The sequence below is a fragment of the Euprymna scolopes genome, chromosome 31 (genome assembly GCF_053919585.1).
Source record: "Euprymna scolopes isolate OS-2025 chromosome 31, ASM5391958v1, whole genome shotgun sequence".
In the NCBI taxonomy this organism is placed as follows: domain Eukaryota; kingdom Metazoa; phylum Mollusca; class Cephalopoda; order Sepiida; family Sepiolidae; genus Euprymna; species Euprymna scolopes.
The window spans coordinates 85,488,261-85,514,324 of NC_136512.1; the positions used below are offsets into that span (position 1 = coordinate 85,488,261).

The 26,064-nt window shown below is 35.9% G+C and overlaps 1 protein-coding gene across 1 annotated transcript; it reads right to left on the reverse strand.

Moving 5' to 3' along the window:
• Positions 1 to 7,763: 7,763 nt before the first annotated feature.
• Positions 7,764 to 25,603, reverse strand: LOC145255563 (uncharacterized). The gene is made up of 6 exons (XM_080114018.1): positions 25,515 to 25,603; positions 22,618 to 22,742; positions 14,873 to 15,123; positions 10,916 to 11,038; positions 8,442 to 8,615; positions 7,764 to 7,877 (listed from the first exon to the last, which is right to left on the reverse strand). Exons 3-6 carry the CDS (start codon positions 15,107 to 15,109, stop codon positions 7,764 to 7,766), a joined length of 648 nt encoding a protein of 215 aa, XP_079970144.1. The 5' UTR covers positions 15,110 to 15,123; positions 22,618 to 22,742; positions 25,515 to 25,603.
• Positions 25,604 to 26,064: the final 461 nt, after the last annotated feature.

The following is a 26,064-nucleotide window of genomic DNA, read 5'->3' on the forward strand; positions in this document are numbered from 1 at the left end:
CAAAATTTGTGAAATCACCAATTCTTAATCTTATCAATTGATTGCCTACTCTAGTTACGGATCCCTCCCTGTCACAGCGTACCCAGAGGAAGCTCCATATGCCTCTCTGCAGTGACTTAGTGCACAACACATTGTAGTCTACATTGCACTGTAGAGAATCTACTATTGATCTTACAAAATTATCTGTAAATAATGGCTTCACTTAAAGTTTAAAATGCAAAAGTCAAGTATTATGCTTCGATTGTGCTCTAAGCAGAAACATTCATTTTGAACGCGTCCTTTTCTTATCAAAGAACCAACTGTTGATTTTATGTAATTATTTTTACATAATCACTTGAATTAAAGTTAAACATACAACAGTCGTATCATGTTTCAATTGTGCTCTAGAAAGAAACAATCATTTCAAACGCGCCCCCCCCACCCCGGTCTTATGAAAGGTTGATTCTACAGGATGGGCCGTTTTGTTTGTGCGGTGATAAAACTTCTCAAATGCACTTGTGATGTCAGGCTGTATAAAAGTCATAACGCTGGTCAAAATCAGACCTTTGCTTCTTTCACCAGATTTTTTAATCATCGATTTTAAATACTTATCAGATGCATTCTGATATAAAAACCTACATGAGACCTTTTACCGCTAGATATCTCACTCCTGATGCAATTCTCTACCTATATAAAAGCCAGGTACGGCCAACGATGGAGTACTGTTGCCAAATCTGGGAAGGAGCTGCTAGAAGCAGCTTATTCTGCCTTGACAAAGTTCAAAATAGACTTTGTAGCTTAGTGGGGGATGCCTTTTTCTCTTCCCTGCAACCTCTTTCCCACAGAAGAGACGTTGCGAGCCTGTCTCTGCTTTATCGTTATTTTCATGGCGAGTGCTCAACTGAGCTTCAGTCTATGCCTCCCCCCTTGCCAAACTTCCACAAAAACACTCGTCTAGCCCAAAACAATATTAATAATTTCTCACACTCTTTATCTGTGCCTAAACCTAAACGTAGATTCCATGAACAAAGCTTTTTTCTTAGAACTGCACGCTTGTAGAACACTCTTCCGTTTGCCTGCTTTCTAGCTGATTACAATCTGGTTGTCTTCAAGTCTAACATAAACAAGTTCTTGATGAACCGTCCCCTTAAGTAATCCAATTTACAAAATTCCCACGACTTATGTTTACTGCGCTATAATCACATTAACTAATGTATACCCATTAACCCTTATCCTCGAGTGATAAATGGTGAGTCCTGTGGAAAAAAAAAGAACCTTTGTGTAAAATTTTTAAAAAAGTGGCCCAGTCGTTCCTGAGTCCATAGGGAACAAATTCACACACACACACAGACAAAGTTATAATATAAAGCTAAACGTCTGTGTGTGTGTGTGTGTGTGTGTGTGTGTGTGTGTGTGTGTGTGTGTGTGTGTGTGTGTGTGTGTGGTCAGGAATAGGCTCCTATATGGTGGACCATTTTAAAAAACTGATTACATATAATGATAGAAGATGTATCGAGGATCAGGAATGGGTATGTTGTATCTGGCAGAATGGTGGTTCATAAAAATTGTGGGGTCTGCATTCACGGCTGGCCCCCAAAGTATGGAAATAAAAAATGAAAAGAAAAAAAACGTTTACAAGGGTTTTTGATATAGATGTACATAAGAATACTTTGATAAGTATGTTTCAACTTAAATAGGGATGGTATAATAAAATTGTGGGGTCTGCGTTCGCACCTGTACTCCATGGAAATATGTCACAAACTTTAACAAAGATTTTTCATATCTATTTGCGTAAGTATACGTTGATAATTATGTTTCAGTTTGAAGAAATATGGTATAATAAAATTATGGGGTGTTCGTTCGTGCCTGACCTCCATAGAATGTAAATATGTCACAAAGTTTAACAAGGTTTTTTAAAAGGAGTGAGGGTCCACAATAACACCTTAACTTTAATCTTAATTCACGTTAGCTTTTATTTATTTTTTTTAGTTGAATCATATTGTGTCGAATAAATTCACCTCATAAATTCACGTTCTTATTAAAGTGAATGCCCAAAAAAAAGTCGGAACTTTAGACAATTCTCGACACAAATTTTGCATAATTCTGTTTTTTTCCTTCTCCACTTGCACGTGGCACTCTTTCGAAAATAGATAAATAACAAAAAATGAGAACGTTACTTGTTATCGTGTCAAAAGACGGAAAAAAATCCTGCTCACGAGATTACGTGTCTCTCTAAAAACATTTACATAACCTTTTTATTTTTATTTATATATCTGTTTAAGCTTTTTTTGTCAATGTACTATAAGGAATTCAGTTGATTACAACCCTGTCTGCGTGTTCTTTACATTACAACAGTACAACCCTGAATCCGACGGCACAATACTACACCGTTCAATACTGTAAATCTGAAACGAAACTGTTCTGCTTGAAAAGGGCGCCATTTTCTTCTTATTCATATTTATATCGATTCTTTGCTTTAAAAGACTAAAGTAATTACGTGTTTACTTTTTTAATATCTCATTTTGCTGTTTCGGATTATTTTACTAAAGTAAGTAAAGCTTCATTATTTTTCAAAACTGCTTTTGTTGCTTTGTTTTTCGATATTTCGTCAATATTATTTAGTAAGAGTGTTTAGCAGAAAAGCCAACAAACGACTACCCGAAAAAATAAATATACAAGAAATAAATGTTACAATAGTCAATAAAAGTTCAATTCATGTTTTTTTTCGTTTTGAAATAGTTTTTAATGATCTTTACTTGAAATAATTTCAGCGAACAGAAATTAAAACGAAATTTGAGGCGATAACTACTTAAATGAATTTTTATATAAACTACACATGCCATAATCCAATATTCCTCAAACACAAAATAACAGAAAACATTAAAATATGTTTATAAATATTCCTTACGTTGACAGAACTCTCTTAAATTTTTAGCACAGAATGCTCAGGTGCCTCTACTTCAAATTGAAAACGGGGCTCTCCATTTCAAAGTCGCTGCCATTTTGATTTTTTTTTTTTAACCGGTTCGTGAATTAAAAAAAAAAACATTTTTTTTTACAACCAATTAAAAAATACAAACCAATGAACTTTTCTACCATAAAAGTAACTTTTATTGATTATGGTAACAGTTATTTCTTGTATATTTCTATTATTATATATATAACATTTTCTCTTTGTAAGGAAACATCATTTTGTTGGTCAATACGAATGGAAACAAAGTTGATATAAAAAATATATTTTCGCGAAAAGTATCTTTACTTTCATCATATTTTGCTTAGGGTAAAATTTGTGAGTATCAAAACCTATCTCTTTACAATCCCCTCCTTTTCATAACCTATCATACTTTCATCAATCACAGTCCATTTTCTGTAGGCTGTTTTTGAACCCAGTCAACGACGGGTACTTTTGCTAGTATATATATATATATATATATATATATATATATATATATATATATATATATATATATATATTGTTTTATCAAAAACCAAGACATCAAAGAATTGATTGATAGCAACAAATAGAGTATTTCATCGTTGGTTACAATTGTTTCAAGACTATTCGTACAAATTCAAACATTATGTCATTTGACAGTTTTCCTCAACTTTTATTGTTGTCAACCATTGCAAATCCAAGACTGTCCACAAACTACCTCCAAATGTCGTAAACTGCCGGAAAACTCGTTAACACTACTAAAACTAACTCTTAAATATATCAACCGATCTCTTGCTCTCGTCACCGCCATACCTTGATTAACAATCCTATTCAGCTTCCCAAGTGTACCTTAGTGAATAACTTCTTTCCATTGTTCTACTGATAACCCTATTTCCTTTTTTTTTGTCATGTTTTTTTTTATTTTTCTCCCCTACTTCCTAATACTGATGTTTGAACATATATGGCATAATTATATTGACACACCGATTCTCTGTTTCGTAAAACATTTGTTCAGTAACATTAACAATTAGTATAAATATCCCGAAAAATTGAGTCATAGGAAAACCTTTAAAAAAATACCTTAGTGACCCCTGAATATTGAACCTTTTTATGATCTATGGACCCACCCTCAAACCCACGGTTCGAATTCTTGTAATGCAGAGCCAACTCTCTTTTTCTTAGTAGAGAAAAAGATGTTTTCAACACCCGAACAAGGTTGTGGTTTGCCGCGACCGAAACGTTATGCCTATAACAATCAAGATGAGAATAATAGTTCGATTACTCAACATAACCAAAGCATAGAATAGTTTTATTTATAAAAAACGTAACAATTAAAATAAACGTTATAAAATTTGCAATGTTGGTAGTCTGTCATGTTCGAAGAGGACGTTTCACAATGTTGGTAGTCTGTCATGTTCAAAGAAGACGTTTCACAATGTTGGTAGTCTGTCATGTTCAAAGAAGACGTCCCACAATATTGGTAGTCTGTCATGTTCAAAGAAGACGTTCTACAATGTTGGTAGTCTGTCATGTTCAAAGAAGACGTTTCACAATATTGGTAGTCTGTCATGTTCAAAGAAGACGTTTCACAATGTTGGTAGTCTGTGATGTTCAAAGAAGACGTTCTACAATGTTGGTAGTCTGTCATGTTCAAAGAAGACGTTTCACAATGTTGGTAGTCTGTCATGTTCAAAGAAGACGTTTCACAATGTTGGTAGTCTGTGATGTTCAAAGAAGACGTTCTACAATGTTGGTAGTCTGTCATGTTCAAAGAAGACGTTTCACAATGTTGGTAGTCTGTCATGTTCAAAGAAGACGTTTCACAATGTTGGTAGTCTGTCATGTTCAAAGAAGACGTTCTACAATGTTGGTAGTCTGTCATGTTCAAAGAAGACGTTCCACAATATTGGTAGTCTGTCATGTTCAAAGAAGACGTTCTACAATGTTGGTAGTCTGTCATGTTCAAAGAAGACGTTTCACAATATTGGTAGTCTGTCATGTTCAAAGAAGACGTTTCACAATGTTGGTAGTCTGTGATGTTCAAAGAAGACGTTCTACAATGTTGGTAGTCTGTCATGTTCAAAGAAGACGTTTCACAATGTTGGTAGTCTGTCATGTTCAAAGAAGACGTTTCACAATGTTGGTAGTCTGTGATGTTCAAAGAAGACGTTCTACAATGTTGGTAGTCTGTCATGTTCAAAGAAGACGTTTCACAATGTTGGTAGTCTGTCATGTTCAAAGAAGACGTTTCACAATGTTGGTAGTCTGTGATGTTCAAAGAAGACGTTCTACAATGTTGGTAGTCTGTCATGTTCAAAGAAGACGTTCCACAATATTGGTAGTCTGTCATGTTCAAAGAAGACGTTCTACAATGTTGGTAGTCTGTCATGTTCAAAGAAGACGTTTCACAATGTTGGTAGTCTGTCATGTTCAAAGAAGACGTTTCACAATATTGGTAGTCTGTCATGTTCAAAGAAGGCATTTTACAATATTGGTAGTCTGTCATGTTCAAAGAAGACGTTCCACAATATTGGTAGTCTATCATATTCAAAGAAGACGTTTCACAATATTGGTAGTCTGTCATCTTCGAAGAAGACGTTTCACTTTGAAAACTCATCAGTGTTTTCAGAGGTGGCTGTGCTATTCCAAGCTGGAGGCACAGGATCTGGAAACACTAGTGGCACCAAAAGTTCATAGTTTGTATCACTGATGCTGGTGCTCTGTGGCTCTGATCTCTAGCGGACGTGAGCGTCTAGCGACGAGTATCCTCAAAAGTGAAGGTGGATTGTGACTCATCAGTTTAATCAATAACTGTCAATGTCCTCCAGTTCTTTGCTCCAAATTCGCACCATTATAAATTGGTCTTGACTGTTTCATTGTAGCGTTTTTTGGATGACAAATGTTTCTTTTCCTTTCTGAAGTTCTCCATTCAACAAGCACTTTGGCATGCTGTATTCTTCCAGGCAAATGACATGACCTATCCACCACACTAGGGATTTGATGAGCATGTATTTATACACGTTTGATGATTTGGTTTGGTCCAGGACCTCAAAATTTGTTATGCGGTCCCGCCAACATGTTCCAATTGTTTTATGTGCTTACAATATAGGGATGAGTGCTATCTCTTGGTGGCCCCCCCCATCCACCACCCAGGTCAGCCTATCCTCTATACACTTCTTTTCCTTAACCTTACCTAGCGCAAGGCATTGACTGTACTGGACAGAGAAGCATCTAATTTTGACCTTAAGACTAATCCACCACTTATTCCCTGTAACTGCCCACCCCCTAGTGCCCGCTGAATTCATTTTGTAACCTTCAACCGGTATTCTTCCAACTCCAACAAGGAGCTGTTAAACTTCCAGTATCCGGCTAGCTTAGGCCTAGCGCTTACGTTCAAATGGGCCATAACCAATTTATGGTCCGAGTGTCCTAAAGAGTGGACTGTGAGGAAAGATAGAAAATCTACATCGCGTATTCTAACTAATATTCGATCTAAGTAAGTACTTGGATGAAAAGGCACACTAGCATGCCACGTCCACATCTCTCTTTCGACGTGATCCAGATGAAATCTGTCGACAAGATCGCACGAAGCCATCTAAGAAGGAAGAGGAAGGCAACTGTATAGTACACTTTCAGTTTTGTACTCAAACGTGTGTTGTGCTGACTGGCCATTTTGTTTTTAGCGTCTTCCTAAATTCATGCATCGATTTCTACGTCCAAGAAGTCATTAGAATGATGGTGCTTCCTTCTATATTCTTCTGCTGAGTGTCGTCAATAACAATGGTCGGGGTTTGGGGGTTTGTTTCTGGTGCAGGGTGGTAAAGCACCTCAATTTTACTAAGACTGATTGTTAGCCAAAGAGTTTGGAGATTTTGAAAAGCGGTTTAACATCAGCTGCAGATGGGATTCAGCATACTTTGCTAGAGAACAGTTGTTCGCAAAAAAGAACTTCTTGAATAAAGTCTAGAAAGCTTTTGGTCTTAGCATTGAGTCGGCACAGGACAAAAAAGGGAGGGAGTCACAGACCGCATGTAGACCAGTTACGTCAAGTCGAAAAGACACAATATCACCTGGTTTAATCCACCTTATACTCGTGAATCATAAACGAGTATATATATTTAACATTATGATGAAATACTTCCAAAACGTAATCTAGAATTATCAACAACAATGATATATCAAACTTAGTTACTGTTGTATAGAAACGAGCAATCAATGATGCATAAACACATTAAAAGTTAATTGTAAGGCTGGTAATAATACAAATTCTCCCCTTGCCAAGTTTTCATAAAAAACATCCGACTAGCTACAACCACTATAAACGATTTCCCCCACTCTCTATATGTGCCTAAATCTAAACGCAGATTCCATGAACAAATCTTCTTTCCCAGAACTACTCGCCTGTGGAACACTATTCCACTGTTCTGCTTCTCGGTTGAATACAACATGGTAGCCTTCAAACCCAATGTAAACAAGTTCTTGTTGAGCCATCCCTATAAATAATCAATTTTTACCCAATTTATACCATTAATGATTAGTACATTACACCTTACATTCATTAACCCTTATCCTCAAGTTGCCTTTGGACCTTGATAAGTGGTGACTCCCAAGTAAAAAAAAATAGTTTAATCTTGATTTTTCTCAGAAAACCGGTGTTCTTCTTTCCACCAACTACACACCGCTATCACTAAAGAGAACTGCCTTATGAAAGCCAAGAAACTCCTCAACAATATCAAACACACAATTAAGCAATACTTCGATTGTTATCAGGACCAACTGCAGAAAGCGCAGAACAACCAGCATGAAGTCTGGTGCCTATTATTGTATATTAAACATCCTATGTAAGTTACTAGTGTGAATTTTGGCAAGGGTCATATTTAATGCCTGTTAGGATAATCTTCATCTGTAAAGTTGAGGCAAAGAGGCAAAGGTCAAACGCTGTAGACAGAACAGGAGTCAAACGCTGACAAATGACAAAATACGTCACATGTTTTGAGCTAGAGAAAACTAATGTTTTCAAATCAGTCTCTCCATTGGAAGCCATGCGAACGATCCACCACCAATGATGTAGAAAACTGATAATCTCAGCAAATGATATCGATGTCTCTGTCCATGTGCTTCACTCATTTCATTAAGTTAGAAAATTAATTTTAAGAAGTAAATCAATAACATAATAATAAATAACATACGATAACATTAGTCTCTCTCCTACTTCTGTTCTTTTCCAATAAAACCTTGAAGGAAACCCAGCGAACGTCTTCCCTGTACATTAAATGCATGAGAAGTTTTATTCATCTTACTTAAACAGACGAGATGATCGACGGCCACTCAAGAAAAGAAGAAGAAAGGCAAGTATAAATGCACGTATAAAGACTTGTATTCATATGTGTGAATGTTACAAAGAGCAACTGATCTCATGTTTTTTCCCCCCATATTTCATGCTGCTCGTAATAATACCAATTTACACAATCGTAGAAAGAACGGGAACATCTAGTATATAGGTGTAAATAAATAAAATTAGTCTAACCTTGATTTTTCTCAGTAAACTGGCGTTTTTCTTTTCAGCAATATCCGGAATGTGTGAGCGGAGATAATCAAGAATCTTGGACGGATAAGGGAAGCACGAATTGTAAAGCTCCAAACTATGGATTTGAGTCATTCCAAACCTCTGATAGATAATCATGTTGTTCATCAGTTGTAACTGGAAGAAAAGAAATTACATTATAATAAAACATACAGATTACTGTGACAAGCTGAGGAATTTGCTAGTGCAATATTAATATAAATAGAGTATAATTAATAAGTAATAAAGTATAATAAATAATTAGTATAATTAATTAAGAAGTAAAGAAGGTTCAGTCAAAAGTAAAAAATCCGACACACACACACACACACACACACACACATATATATATATATATATATATATATATATATATATATATATATATATATATAGTTTATTTATTATACAAATATTATTAGTTACATATGCGCATACACGTTTCAGTGGAATCCCAATTCAAGGATAACACTTCATCAGACCAAAAAAGAATCTATATTGAAATTACATTAGTTTTTATAAGATATTAGGGTGTGGTTTACGTTCTGGAAGAAAGTGGGGTGTATACTTTGTGAATGTGAGCAGTAGGGGTTTTTTGGAGGGAGGTGTCGTGAAGGAAGGGAATAGAGGTGAAAGAGGAGGAGGGGAAGTACAATTTCGTGTGCATTGCGGAGGTGTAAGTATTCTTTTAACTTGGTGGATGTTTATTGGTCTTAGTTTTCGCTTTGATATAAGTTATATTGTACTCTTATCGTCGCTACTTTTTTATCTCAACAAGAACTTGTTCACATTGGATTTGGAAACTACCATGTTGTAGTCAACCAGGAAGCAGGTCAGCAGAACAGTGTTCCACACACGGGCAGTTCTGGGAAAAAAGCTTTGTTGATGGAATCTATGTTGAGATTTAGGCACAGATAGAGAGTGGAGGAAATCGTATATAGTGGTTGTAGCTAGTCGAGTATATTTTTGTGAAAGTTTGGCAAGTGGAGACCAACTTGTTGGGTGCAGATAGTCCTGACAAACCCCTATACATATATACCTGTATATATTGTTTCATTTTACTTCAGTCACAGAAATCAAGGGGCCTCCTTCCTGGGCTTAATACTTGATCACTATATGAGATAGATATTTGGATGATCTATTAGCATTCTTCTTTGCCGCTCAAACTTTGGGTTAGTAAAGAACATAATTTTCCTTTCTTCAATTGATCAGTTGTTGCAGTAATTTTTTTTTTTAATAATCTCTTTGTCTTTTAAGATTCTAGAATAGGAATTCGTCTAATCTGGTGGAGTATCTAGCTTAGTGGCGTTACTAGAGGCAACATTACTAACAGGGTGGAACGATAAATTTGTTGCCTTAAAGAAGACAACATTACAGGTTTATTTTAAAACTTTTATTGAAAAAATCAATTCAGGTAACGATTATGTGGTAGAGCTAACATCTATCCAATGTAACCGCATCCAGCCTCAATCACCGCCTCAATCGAGTCCGGAACTAAGAGCATGTCGTCTTTTCTAGGGCGACAATTTGATCGTTTCACCCTGTAGAGAAGGTTCACAATTTCTCGAACGACCCAATGTGTTGTTATACAAAGGATATCTTATCTGGGCGTCGAAGACTACGTTATTTTAAGTATTTGATTTAAATTTACTTGTAGGATGAATTATTTTTATGCCAACTTCGTCTGACAGACCCCTGCACTCGAGGATAATCCATACGTATGTGTATGTGTGTAAACAAATATTAATACACTTAGACTTTTCCCCCGTTAAAAACAGGCAAAAGTTATAGCCCGTTGACATAGAATCAGTGCTTTTTACCAAATTGATGCTTGAATACGGTTTAATTTGTGCTTACTTTTGCATTAAATACTAATTCCTATTAATTCCTATTAATCCCAAACTGTAAATTTAACAGATACCATAATACTCAGTTCGCTGCACATTATCATAGCAAAGGCCCATAAAAAATGTCAATCAGTTGGACGAGTAGTTTCCAAGAAAACTTCTAGAGTAAATGTGGTATTATAGTGATTAATTCATATTAATCCCTAATTGTGCATCAAATGGATACCATACTGCTAAATTTTCTGTACCTTGGCCTAACAAAATCCATACAATTGTTCAACTAACTCGGTCCTGTAGTTTCTGAGAAAGCTTATAGAGTAAATGTGGTATTGTGGTTACTAATCTCTATTAATCCCTAATTGTTATTCAGATGGTTACCATAATATTTAGTTCGCTGCATCTCATCATAGCAAAGTTCCATGCAAATGTCAGACAAATCAGCCAAGTAGTTTCTGAGAAAACATAAAACAGACAGACAAACAGACAGACAAAGAGAAATATAATATAGATTCTCTAAAAAAAAAGCAACACCATTAGCTCAAATCATAAATTATTATTGAAACTCTAATGCTAAATTCTTTACAATATTACCATTTCTGTTTGTGAAGCTAGGATATTTGCCAATTTTTCTGGGTTGAAGTCTATTCCGGAAGTGGAGATCACTTGGTCCATGTTCAGGGAACTATCCACCATCCGACGATATTTGATGAATTCCTGTTTCATAAAAATATGATTTGGTTGAAAGAAAAATAATTTTATATTAAAAATCTAAAAAAAAAAAAAATGACAGAGAAAACGTACGTTTGGCTATTATTTTGTTTTAGATTCTTTTTTTAATTTCATATTTGGTCTCATCTCTTATGACAAACAGGAGAAATGAAAATGAATATCATGGATGCAACAAAATGTACCTATTTACTATGCCTCCCCACGGGGCAGAGTTAGACACCAGGGTCGTTTTTTTAACGTGGAGAAAAGGTACAAAAATAAAAATTGTCTCAGTCGTGAAGGATTTCTCCTCCACCGAAAGAGAACAAGAAATAGAAGTGCAGCATCTGAAGAACAGATACTACACTTTGATCTTGACCAAAAGGCCAAGTTCAAATGTAGTGAAAAAGTAAAAGCGGAAAATTTTCCAATAAATCTAAATTAGAATTTGATCTAACGTTATGGATGGATGTCTAGAGTGTAGGGTCATAGTTTGTATGAATTCGGACATATTGTGTGGAACTTATCTCCGTTTACTCATTTGAAATTCCATACGTTTGAAATAAAGATTCTCATTTGTCTTAAATCTCACCTATCTGTTAGTGTGTGTATAATAACATAATAAATTATTCCATTACTATAATGGATGGGGAGGGGTGGAGATAATATGTCAAGTAAAGATGCGTATAACATGACACGTTGAAGACGGAAAGTAAATTAAAAAGTAGTGTAAATACACTGACAACTCTTATGTTCTTCCTTCCTTTTTCTTTCTCCTTTTCTTTTTGACTGTCACTTCCTTTTCCTTCGTTTTTAGTTGCCACTCTCTTTTCTTTTTCCAAAGATTTTCTGAATTTTGCATTTTTTTTTAATTTCCCGATGTCTTAATCAGATTGTGTTAAAATTACAGAAAGATATCCTCAAAAATAAAGAACCTATTTAAGTTCAAAATGGGGTCAGCACTTATCAAGGCCCAGGAGCCACTCGGGGATAAGGGTTATTGTGTGTACACTAATCAGTGGGATAGTATCGTAGTAATAGTTAGTATTGGGGATTTGATAGGTGTCATTACTTAAGGGGGCGGTTCATCAGGAATTTGTTTGCGTTGGACTTGAAGACATCCAAGTTGAATTCGGGGGGGGGGGGACAGGCAAGCAGCAGAGAGTTCCACAGCCGTGCAGTTCTAAGAAAGAAGCTTTGTTCATGGAATCTACGTTTTGATTTAGGCACGGATAAAGAGTGGGGAAAATTATTGACAGTGGTTTCAGCTAGTCGGGTGTTTTTCATGAAAGATTGGCGGGGGGAACCAGAGAATGGAGCTCAGACGAGCACTTGCCATGGAAATAACGATAAAACAGAGACAGGCTCGCAACGTCTCTTCTGTGGGAGAGAGGTTGCAGGGAAGAGAAAAGGTCATCCCCCACCAAGCCACGAAGTCTATTTTGTACTCTGTTAAGGCAGGATAGACTGTTTTTAGCAGCTCCTGCCCAGATGTGGCAGCAGTACTCCATCCTTGGACGTACTTGGCTTTTATACAGATAGAGAATTGCATCATTAGTGAAATATTTTCTGGAGCAGTAGAAGGATCCCACCATTTTCCCAGCGACCTTGGCCACAGACTTGATGTATGTGTTCCATTTAAGATCAGGAGTAAAGGTCAAACCCAGAAGCTTATCAAAACATGGGGCCTCCCCTAGACGAGAGCCATTCGTTTCAATCGATGCCAGATGGGGATAAGAGCGTTTATGATGTAATGATAGGAGCTTGGTCTTCGATGCATTAAAGGTAACCAGATTTTTATATATCTATACCCGATACTATGACCACAAAAGTACATTCAAAAATAAAAAACACCATATAAAAACAACACTAAATAACAATAAATACTGGGAACTCAAAGAAAGCGGACATTCGCCAGTAGTCGAATGGAAAATAATGAGACAAGCTACCACGTGCAGACATTTAGACGACCCATGTAAATTATGCATCCATGAAAAATTTGCTATCCTGTACTTTAAAGAACCTCAAAATCTATTAAACTGTAGACGAGAAATAGCAAACAACTGTGTTCACAAAATAAAACTTACTCTAGGATAGCGATACAAAATAGCTTTAAAACTAACAATAACAATAGAAAACAAACAAATAAATAAATTAAATAAACATGAATATACATAAACGATCACACATATATATATATATATATATATATATATATATATATGTATATATATGTGCATGCGTGTGTGTACACATAGGTATATTTATATACATATATAAAAAAAAAAGGAAGGAAAACGTCTACCTTAAACCACTAACCTAGTTCTAAAACAGATCCTTTGTTCGATAAAATGCATGCCCATTGGCTGATAGGAAGGGTGGATACTAGAAAGCTGATTGGCTAACTAGAAATCCTCAACATATATAAAAACAAGAAGCAACCAAAGAATTCGCGCATAAGTCTGACGAATCCTATAGTGGATGAAACGCAGAATATTCAGTGTAGCTTAATCGCCATATATATTCTATAAATTACTATATATATATATATATATATATATATATATATATATATATATATATATATATATATGAGGGGCATTTCCAAAATAAATACTTTTTATTTTTTGCTCTGGCTGCAAGGATCAGAGGGAATTGCAATTTGCATTGTTATAATGACTGAACTTATACATTCCTGACCTTAAAGTTTCATCCATGTTACAGATATTGACGGTGTGAGACTCTAAGAAGGCAACCCCTGTCATAAACGTGTGTCAGAAGCAGAGATGTGTCATTGTATTCCTCAGAAAAAATTAAATGGATTAACATTCATTTAACATTACTTTGCTGATCTACCTATTTTAGGAATAATGGACTTATACAAATATTAAAAGATTAAAGATTTAGTTAAATTCAAACATCGATTTAGCAATTCTTAGCAGCTATGGTCCCGGAATCATGACGTGTACTTTTGTAACATACCTTTTCTAATACACTTTCTGTTAATTATACCACTGTTATTACTACAACAACTTTATAAGCACTATGCTAGTGGTGCACTATTTCTAAGCATGACTACATGTTTCTGTTTAGTTGTGCTCAAAAGCCACCGGAGAGTGTTCAAAATTATAAGCACTCAGACCTTTTTCATAATTCTCTCAGAAAATGTAGAATCTGTGTAGTAATCAATGTTGGTATGTAAATATGTGGTCATAATAGGGGTCAAAGTTAAAAAAATTGATCGTTTTTTTTTGTTTTGCTCAGCATACACATCAAAACACCCGGGCAACGCCGGGCACTCATGCTAGTATATATATATATATATATATATATATATATATATATATATATATGTGGGTTTGTTTTTTTTAACTCAAAACGTTGAAGGACTACAAAGACGGGAGTTCTACCATTAAAACGAGCGACGTTTTGTGCTCCAAAATGTATTTTTCTACATAGTCACCACGATTCTTAATGCACTTTTGTCAGCGATGAACGATGAATGTGCATGCACCCACAGGGCTCACTTTGTCATACAAGCGTTCTTCCAAAAGTACAACCTTTTATTGTTTTTAATACAAAATGTTCAAGAGCTACGAAAGCAGGAGTGCTACCATTAAAACCAGCAAACTTTTGTGCTCTAGTATTTATGATGGATACGTTTAGGATATATGTATATATTGATTCCCAGGTGTATATCCATTGATATCTTATATGTTTTATGTAATGACGTAGTTCTCGGTTGATTAATTGTGTCTAACTGTGTCGGATATATACTCGAGAGTAAAAATAATGAAAAGAATATGCTGTTGTCATAGCCCTAATCATCACAATACTTACGATTGCATAGTTTTCAACGTCTTTGAATTGTAGCTTAAACAAGTTCCTTATCTTTGCTAAGATGTATTGGTATTCATCATTCCCCCACAAGAGATGATCCAGATAAGGCCACGGGAATTGGTTTGCGATTTGTCGATCTTCATCATCGGACGTTTGCATATATTTGGCAACATCCAACTGGCTTCCATCCCCAAATGTTGGGCTCTTGAAAGCAGATAGAGTACTTTCTTTTGTCATTGGGACAAACTCACCTAGAAATGTGAAAAGTTTTTTAAAAATAAGAACAATTCTCAGTTTTTAAAATAATATACTTGCAAAGCAAATAATATACTTGCAAAGCAAATAATATACTTGCTAGCAAAGTGGTCAACATCGCACTTGCGTACAATGACATATAACTCAGAAAAAAAAAAAAAAGGTGCAGTATAGCTTTTTATCTTTACTAAGAAACTCCAGAGAAAAAGGACTGCGTAGAAACTCAGACAAGCTAATCCTAATCCTAATCCAAACCCAAAGACGATTTTGGCTAGATCATCAAAAGACATTTTTTTTTGACTCGGATCGCTGCACCGTGGAACATGATGCAAGAATTTGTATCCAGCCTACAGACGATCAAATAGTTTAAGGCAGTTGTTGCAATATTTTGGACCAACTAATGGAGTACTTATTTATTTGCTGCCCACCTCGGCAAAATGTGGCACAAGGCCGGAAAGTGGGGATCCAGCAGGTTCCCCTAAAGGAGGGGCACTCCTGCAATTGTAAAAATTGCCTGAGTAACCCCGTCGGCATTCCCCGGTAGGGGCGCCTCAGGCAGTAAGCAATGAACTTACTCCACTGGAAAGCCCAGTGGCAAGGCCTGGGAGTGTGAACCTCCTAGGTATTACCCAGGCGGCGTACCTCAGTCTAACAGGTGCTGGGCCAGTTCCCGGCCCCTCACCTGTTGGGCTGAGTGTCAAGTGACGAATACTTGATGAGTACTACTACCCTGTCTCCCTGCAGCCGAAGCCGCTAGGAGACACATCCCCATCAGACGAACTAATGGGGTATGATCCCACACAGTCTGACGATTCTATTTATAAACGATACTGCTAGGAACTGACGAATCGAATTAATTCACGTTCTGCTATCAACCAATCAGAAACCAGAATTGCTTCATAAATATTAAACCTTTTCTGGAGCAATTTCACATATTTTTTTCCGTCTCAACACGGTAAGAATATTTTGCTCTGTGGAACTGTCTACTGCAAACAAGTCACCTCTCAGGACTTGTGCGTAACAATGAACCATCAGAAACTGTTCTGTCTACTGCAAACCAGTCACCACTCAAGACTCGTTTAGAACAACTGTTATATTCCTAAATACTTAGGAAATAAAGACAAACGTGAGTTACACCGAGTGGTATGTGTAATGGGGTTTATTTATAATACAGAAACGTAAGGCTGCTCGCCTAAGGTAAATAGAAGTACATAGTAACAAGTATGGGGAAGAAAGTCTGATAATCAACACGTAAGACTATCCGTCTTACTGCGACTGCTTGTCTGCCGCTGTCTGCCGCTGTCTGCCAAACAGTCCAATATATATATACAGTTTGTAACCGGTGTATAGCCAGTTATGTTCCTTCACAACAACAACGAACCATCTGAAACGTTTCTGAAACTAAACATGGCTTACACTTCTAGAGCAGTGCTTGATGCATCACAGTTGAAGACGCATTTTTGGCATCAAACAGAATTTAAATTTTATTTTTGAATTTTTTAGATGATTGCTATGCAGCATCACTTGGCATGTTAACAACTTTCATGTGCTTCCTCCCGTAAGTATCCAATATATTTTTTAAAGAATTCTAACTTGAAAGATATCAGGGAAAACCAATGCCAACAATGGTTTGGTTCATACAGAACTAATGAACAAATGAATATAACAAAAGTCAAAAGCAAAATACGACAAGAATTCATATTCTTTGGATTTTAAGAATTACAATTATTATCTTGGGTGTAATTCTCACAACGTTTCGGGCAATGCAACCTCCAACATTCTTCAGGTGTATCTTGACAATGGCTTTTATTGGTAAATGATAGAAAGAAAGTTTTGTTCTTTTTGTCTCCGATAAACCATAGTCGTCAGAATTCAAAATAAGTGATGCGTTTATGGACCGGAATATCATTTCATTTTTCATCTTAATTTGGTCCCTACCGATTTGATATAAAGTTTTTGAATTTTTAGATGAGGATACTACATGCTATTTGGATTGTTGGAATTTTGTTGGTCTGAAAATCTGTGAGAATAACACCCAAGTTAAGCATACCAGTCCGTTATATTTTGTCAATAAATTTGATTTTCTTTTAGTTAAATTCACTCATAAAAAATGTCCCTATAAAAATGGCTCATAACAAGTAATATTATGTCCCTATGAAAATGCTCTATAACAAGTACTAATATTCCCCATAAATATGATCTATAAAAAGTGCTATTATGTTCATATAAATATTGCCCATAACAAGGGCCACTATGCTGCTATAAGTATGCCTCATAACAAGTGCTAGAATCCCCCTATAAATATGGCCCATAAAAAGGACTACTATGCCCCTAAAAATATGGCCTATAACAAGGGCTACTATGCTCCTATAAATATTACTCATAACAAATGCTACTATGCCTCTATGAAAATGGTTCATAAAAAGTGTTAATATGCCTCTATAAATATGGCCTATAACAAGGGCTACTATACTTCTATAAATATTGCCCATAAGGATTACTATGTTCCTATAAATATGGCTAATAACAAGTGATACTATGCCCATATCAATATGGCCAATAACAAGCGCTGCTACGCCTCTATAAAAATGGTTAATAACAAGTGTTAATATGCTCCTATAAGGGTTATTATGCCCCAATAAATTTGGCTCTTAACAAGTGCTACTATGCCCCTATAAATATGACCTATAACAAGAGCTATTATGCTCCTATAAATATTTCCCACAACTCTTGCAAATATAGCCTATCACAAATACTACTATACCTCTATAAATATGGCCCATAAGGGCTAGGATGCTCCTATAATATATATGGCTCATAACAAGGGTTACTATTCCTTTATAAATATGGCCATAACAAAGGCTACTATGCTCCTTTATATATGGCTCATAACAAGAGTTACTATGCTCCTATAAATATGGCCTATAACAAGGGTTACTATTCCTTTATAAATATGGCCCATAACAAGGGCTACTATGCTCCTTTATATATGGCCCATAACAAGAGTTACTATGCTCCTATAAATATGGCCCATAACAAGGTTACTATTCCTTTATACATATGGCCCATAACAAGGGTTACTATTCCTTTATAAATATAGCCTATAACAAGGGTTACTATTCCTTTATAAATATGGCCCATAACAAGGGCTACTATGCTCCTTTATATATGGCCCATAACAAGGGTTACTATGCTTCTAGAAATATAGCCCATAATAAGGGTTAATATTCCTTTATAAATATAGCCCATAACAAGGATTGCTATTCTTTTATACATATGGCCCATAATAAGGACTACTATGCTCCTATTAATATGGCCTATAACAAAGATTTGTGGAGTGATATGTTGTTTGTAGAGGGATCGAAATCCAAGGAAATGTAGTCTTGCTATTTCTTTTGCTTTCCTTTTTGTTGTTGCTGTTATCAGTTCAAACAAAACAGAAAAGAAAAACATGTTGCGTTTAGAAGAATAATGATAGTGTATTACTTGAGGAATCTATTATATGAGCACATTAGTATGAGTATGTGCTTTTGAATGTATGTGTGTGTATATGCATGTGTGTCCAATGTAGAAAATTGGATCTTGGGAAGGAGTGTAGATTTTGGGTTTAATTTCGGCAGTCGCCTAACTCTTGCTTCCCTTATTTAATCCTTTAATCCTCACATTCCATGAGCGATGTTTCTGACAAAGGGGGAAGAATTACTGTTTTTAGAATTAGAATCTATTCCATTTAACACTTATCGTTTGGAATTTTTTAACTTTGAATTAGTATTTTTCAGTTTTTGCAGGTTGAAACACAAGAAAGACTCGAAACAAAAAGGTCTTAGGGTGTTTAACTCTTACCCTCCTTCTCAATATTCGACAGACGAGAAGAGAATAATCCCTCCCTAATTATCAAAATCAATATGGCTTCTCTCATTTTCTGATCAACTGTAAATCTGGGGGGGTGTTTTTTATAAATAAAACAGAACATTTTATTTTAATAATTTCTTCTATCCAGGTTCTCGCCTATAAATCTGACCACTATCACGGTAGTCCTTTATATTTATTTTCTCTTATTTTTTTATTATTTTTTTTTTATTACATTTTCACCCCAAACAAGGCACATTGCTACTTTGGTGTAGGGGGTTACTATCAGGGGCAGCAACTACAGGGGTACTATGTAGGGATTTGGGCAGCAAGATGTCTGTTCACGTTGCACTTGAACTTCTGCATGTCAGTACAGTTGGGAAAGCAGGGACCTGGAATGGAATTCCAAAGTCTAGCGGTTCTGGGGAAGAAACTACTGGAGTAGAAAGATCTTTTACATCTAGGGATCTCTACAGTTTGGGGGTGGGATTTTGCAGCCTGTTTGGTCTGTCGAGGGTGTTCACGTCGTGGGGGCACAAGTGCTTGCAGTTCGTTAGAGCATCCACCATTAAAATACTTGTAGAACAGGCAGAGGGAACCAAACAGTGCTCAATATTCTAGATAAAATATATACTGGGTGGAATGATAAAATTGTTGCGTAAAAAACGACAACATGATTCCATTTCCGTTTGATGGAAACCAGTTTTCTTTTCGAGTTTTCTAGTTGCAGACCATCTACTGGTGGGTCAGTGGTGTACAAATCTCAAGAGCGATGGCAGTCTTCTATCATGTCTGAAAGTGACACAATGTTCAATGAGCGAGATCGGAGATGTGCCACTGTACAACTCATGCTCTCTTCCAATCACTTGAGGATACTGCTCAACAAAGTTTCCAGCCACGGTTATGGTTCTTTTGTATTGTTTCAAGTAAGGGTAATATCATGCTACTTCACATCTTCGAAGTCAACTTGAGTCAACACCAAAGTATACCTGGATCTGCTGAAGGGTGTGGCAATCCTCTGGTACAATCAGGCAGCTGCTGGCAGACACTGGGTGTGGCAGCAGGACTTGGCACTGGCCCACAAGTCCCAAGAGACCCAGGCTTGGCTTCAGAAGGAGTACTACGACTGTCTACTTCTCTCACTGCCTACCTTTTCTCCCCCAACCTGAACCTGCTGGACTACTTTGTTTGGTTATATGTTGAAAACATCACCAACATGACCTCCCACAACACCAAAGCCAGCCTGATCGCCGCCATCCGAGTATTTGCTGAGCTCCTGCTGGCACTTCTGGAAAAGACATGCTCCCAGTTCTGAATCCGTATCGAGATGGTGATTGAGGCTGAAGGCGGCTACATTGAAGAGATGTCAGCTCTACTGCATCATCAAGTTACTTGAATTGATTTTTTCGATAAAAGTTTTAAAATAACGTTGCAGTGTTGTTTTCTTTAGGGCGACAAATTTATCGTTCCACGTTGTATATACTGAATTGAAAACTGTTCAATATGTTAAACAGAGCAGTTTACACTTGGTAAGTTGTGTATATGCTAAATGCACCGGTGTTCAATCTCCTAAAAATAACAGGTGTGTGTAAACTCATTGTTGCCCAGGAGTAAAAACTTTAAACTAATTTTTCACATCATTACCTTTACATTAAAACAAGAACGAGTGAAGAAAAGAAAGGGTTTTAATATAAAGATGCATTACAAAGTAAATATAATATAATACAATGATTAACTATTAACTGCCTTGACGGAGTACAAAATAGACTTCGTGGCTTAGTGGGGGATGCCTTTTTCTCTTCCCTACAACCTCTCTCCCACAGAAGAGACGTTGCGAGCTTGTCTTTGTTTCATCGTTATTTCCACGGCAAGTGCTCGTCTGAGCTCCAATCTCTGGTCCCCCCCCACCAATATTTCACGAAAAAACACCCGTCTAGCTGAAACCACTGTCAATAATTTTCCCCACTCTTTATCTGTGCCTAAATCAAAACGTAGATTCCATGAACAAAGCTTCTTTCTTAGAAATGCACGCTTGTGGAACTCTCTTCCGTTTGCCTGTTTCCCACCTGACTACAACTTGGATATCTTCAAGTCCAACATAAACAAATTCCTGATAAACCGCCCCCTTAAGTAAGACACTTTATCAAATCTCTAATACTAACGATTAATACAATACTATCCCATTGATTACTGTACACGCAATAACCCTTATCCCCGAGTGGCTTCCGGGCATTGATAAGTGTGACTACCATGTAAAAAAAAAAAAACTACTATAGATCGATGGTAAACATTTATGCTTCTAAGACTAAACTGCTTTCCTTTAATAATTACAAGAAGCCTTTCCAACCGATAGCTATGACTAATAACACCCTATCTGAGAGTTCTTCCTTCAACCCCCTCAGCTTAATATGCACAGGAAATATGAACTGGATCAAATACATTGAAGACATTGCAAAGGCTGCTGTGAATAAAGTAGGTTCCCTGTATTGTGCTAGAAGATTACGCACACCTAAGAGTATCCTCTACCTGTACAAAGTCACCATTCGCCCATGCATGGAGTATTGTTGCCATGTCTTTCACAGGTCTCACCCTCTTGGACAGGATCCAAAGAAGAGTATCCAATCTTATAGGTCCTGTACTCTCAACTGAGTTTAAATCCCTATCTAATCGCTACAATGTTGCATCGCTGTGCATGTTTTACAAGTATTTTAATGTAATATGTTCTGATGAACTCATCACACTTGTGCCCCCTTGACGTACATACCCCTAAAAACTCGCTTAGTAACAAAACCTGATCTCTCCACTGTGAAGGTCCCTAAATGCTAGAAAGCTTCCTACGTTAATAGTTTCTACCATTGGACTGTATGACTTTGGAATTCCTTTCCTGTTACCTGCTTTTCTGACTGTACTGACATGCAGAAGTTTAAATGCAATACAACCCAACATCTTGCTCATCTCCCCTAAACATGGTCCCAAATAGTTGCCCTTTACCATGCTATAGTAAGCTGGGAAGCAGCTACATGGTATAGTGTTCCACAGAGAGACAACTCTAGGGAAGAAACTCTGCTCATGGAATTTACATTCAGTTTTAGGCATAGATAGTTGTTGTAGCTAGACAAGTATTTGTTGTGAACGCTTTGCAGCCTAGCATTTATCATAAAAGTATCGATAGAGCAAAGACATACTCGCAAAGTCTCTTTGGTGAGAAAGAGGGAGTAAGGAGGTGAAAAGGTCCCCACCCATTAGGTTTCGAAGATGGTTTTGTACTTTGTCAAAGAAGGAAAGAGTATTTTTAAGAGCTCCACCCTAGATATGGCAACAGTACTCCATGAAATGGTTTTCAGTCCAAACTTACCGGTCCTGGATATGACCTTAAACTTTATCCGATGGTGAGGGCCCCAGCTTGCAGGCCTTAGGGAGTGTGGAGCCACCCTTTAATTGCCATTGCTTCCAGGTCCACTCTGACCTGGAGTGGTAGCACCTGTTAGGGTCCCAACTATGGGTTAAATAGAATACGACTTAAAAAACAAATATACTATATTAAAAAATCGTTCTTCAAAATCACCAGATTCGGCATTAAATAACCTGAAAAGGGTTGATATGCCGTAAAACAAAACAACCAACCAACCAACCAAACTTACCGACGACATTTTCAAAATCTTCCAAAATATCTTCAATACATTTGCAGAAATTCTCCCTGGATGGACAGAGTTGAAGAAAGAAACCGGATCGCTTCACTTTTAACTGACTTTTATCAGAATCAAACCTAAAAACAAAGGAATATATATATATATATATATATATATATGAGACTAATAGAGAAATAAAAAGGAACAAACCGTGTTATGTGGTCATCAATGTTTTGTCTTTATTTCTTTATTTATTCATCCAGAGGAAGTCTCGAAATAAAGGCGAAACGTTGATGAACACATAACTTGGTTTGTTCCTTTTGATCTCTCTCTCTCTCTTTCTCTCTCTCTCTCTCTCTCTCTCTATATATATATATATATATATATATATATATAGTAAGTTATAAAATATATATGGCGATTAAGCTACATTGAATATTCCGCGTTTCATCCACTCTAGGACTCTTCGCATAAGCCTGAAGAGTCCTAGAGTGGATGAAACATGGAATATTCAGTGTAGCTTAATCGCCATATATATTTTATAACTTAATAACTAGCTCTATCTATGTATTGAGCACTTTTGAAGTAAATACTTAAAGTTTACGCATAAATTTATACTTTCGTATATTAATTTTATGTGAGTAAATTAAGTAGTTATATATATATATATATATATAACTACTTAATATATATATATATATATATATGTATAAAATTTGCAGATACCGGACATCCTCTCCCCTTAAAATTTCTTTTTTTTAGTGTCTTTTAATAACTCCTGCTGATATTTTCTTAAGTAATAACCTGTACATTTCAATTGACCTTTTTTTTTGCCCTATATTTTTGGCGCCTTTTAACGTCATCTTGTCTGGGCCATTTTGACATTTGCTTTTCTATTTTCTATTTTATTCAATCACCATTCAATCTTTTTTTTCTTCGCTCATTTTTTTCTCTCTTTTTCACTCATTTTTCTTAATTACACCTTGTCTTTGCAGCCGAGTTTAACGCATATCTTATTTTTCTTTTAATAGATGTGAAATATGAAAAAGGAAACACTAAATAAGTGGATGGTCCTTAATCCGCAGAGTTTCGAAGAAATACTTTCCTTCTCATCAAAGGGTAGGAATTAGCAAAATGCGGAATCGGATTTTGCTTGCAAAAGTATTTGATGAAACTGCAAGTCAAAGATCCTACTTAATAACAAAAAGTGAAGCAGAGGGAATAGGGTGAAGAAAAAGGTGATTTCACATGAATGGATAGTCTGGTGGAAGGTAAAGTATCCAATGACAGTAAAATCCAAGAATGTAAATCCAAGAAAATTAGTTAAATTTCCATTCGCACAATAAAATCCAAGGGAATCGCGTAATTGGAAGATGGTTCAAAATAATCCAAAAGGCAAAATCCATGGAATAATTCACAAATAGGTACAAGGAAAAGGGGAAAGAATTCCAATAAAAGAAAGATAACATATGCGTTAGACTCGGCTGCATATATATATGATAAGAATAAAGGAAATAGTATTCTGTTAAAAATGGTGTAATGTAAGCTTCTCTTCCAATTTTCGAATTTTTTAATCATGACCAAACACAATTTTATTTCCTTTTGGTGGATTGATTGTTGCTCTTTCTTTTAATGAGTTAAGGGTAAAATAGATTCATTGATTGATATAATACTTAAATGAATCGTTTTGTGCTATGAAACAGATATTGTCAAAAAGTGTAAATGTCAACTGAATTAAAGTAATGAATTGTAAGATGATCAATATCATTAAATTTGCAATATAGATTTTTGTCATTTATTCATTATATATATATATATATATATATATATATATATATATATATATATATAAATATATATATATATATATATATATATATACATATTATTAATATTTTTTAACCAAAAATGTTAGTATATGAGCGGTAAAGAGTTGGGTACAACTGCTTGATCTCTTAAAATAAGGATTGTGAATGTATTCATATATGTATAACTAGTGTATTTTGCCGTCCGAAGAGTAGCTATTTTGGGAATATTTTTTAATGATATAATATTTAAACTTGTCCAAATGGTTACAAAACGATTGTAACACATAAGGAAATACACAATATTTATATTTTGTTGTCTTGATTTTTGTGAAATATTTAAATATATATATATATATATATATATATATATATATATATGATGATGGCAGCAAATTCGCTTTCAAACATTGCCAAGCCTTTTTTACTATAAAGATACACAAGATGGTAAAACGTGTATCTAATTTATATCGAGCAATGCCTGTGCATGAGGATTGTTATAGTGGAGAAAGACTTTGCACCGAGACAATCTCACTCTCTAAACAACTGCCATATTGATCCAAAAAGAAGAGCAAGTCAACATCATTGGATGCAGCAGTCATCGCAGGTTTTATATCAGAGTTTTCCTTCTCCTAGGGAGGTTGCCTTCACTACGGCTTACAGAGCCCTCTCCACCCACCATGCCATTTGATCCCTGACTGGAACTTAGGTTGCTGGGCACCAGAGCATATTCCACACGCCGGTGAGTCATATATGCCGCAGCTTACAGGGCCTAAGCTCCTCTGGAGGTTTCTGTCAGGGTTACCTCACCCTTTGCCTTTGGTTAAATAACCTTGGCCCACAAGGCAGTGGAGGGCCAGTTATACGGCGCAGGACATTCGCCGTTCATCAGAGCCCCGTTTGCACGTGGGGTTGATTTGTCTGGGAGAAGCACAGAAAGACGCTAAGACATCTGTGTGCTTTTAACACACGTCCACACCAGACCTTGACCACTATATATATAGTATATATATATATATATATATATATATATATACACACACGCACACACATGCACACACACACATACAATATGTATATAGTTTACAATCAAGTTTTAATTACCAATTTTCTCTTTCTTCCAATGACGTTTCTGTGCATGGACTGGAAGTTTCTTTGAATGGGCTGTAATTCTTCTGAGTAGAGATATTTTTGTAACCTGAAAATAATTAATATTTTCAAGTATAATTATTTATCCATGTAAAAAAAAATTGTTATATATAGCCATGAGTTATGGTTTGATTATGCAGCAATATTAGGTGGTAAAGTACGGCTAGAAACTGAATTTTGCGCATCTATGACAGATTAATTAGATAATTGTGAATTTCGATGAGAGAAACATGTGCAGGATGTAATATCACAAAAACAAAAAATTTTCATTAACAAACGAGTAGATACAACAAAAAAGGCCGCAACTCATTACAAGGGGGGACCCTTCGACGTACATATCCCCGACAAACCCACTTAGCAACAAAATCACACCCCTTCACTGTTAAGGTCCCTAAATGCCAGAAAGCTTTCTACTCTAATAGTTTATTCCCTCAAACAGCTAGACTTTGAAATTCCCTTCTTACTACCTGCTTCCCTGATTGTACTGAGATGCAAAAGTTTAAAT

What these genes read in the sequence shown, in the direction of transcription:
- LOC145255563 (XM_080114018.1), bottom strand. Translation starts at nt 15,109, where the DNA reads ATGACAAAAGAAAGTACTCTATCTGCTTTCAAGAGCCCAACATTTGGG. An exon ending in TAGCTTCACAAACAGAAATG is followed by an intron (nt 8,616 to 10,915) that starts GTAATATTGTAA and finishes CTTTTCTTCCAG; the next exon opens with TTACAACTGATGAACAACAT. An exon ending in GTTTACTGAGAAAAATCAAG is followed by an intron (nt 7,878 to 8,441) that starts GTTAGACTAATT and finishes GTCATTTGTCAG; the next exon opens with CGTTTGACTCCTGTTCTGTC.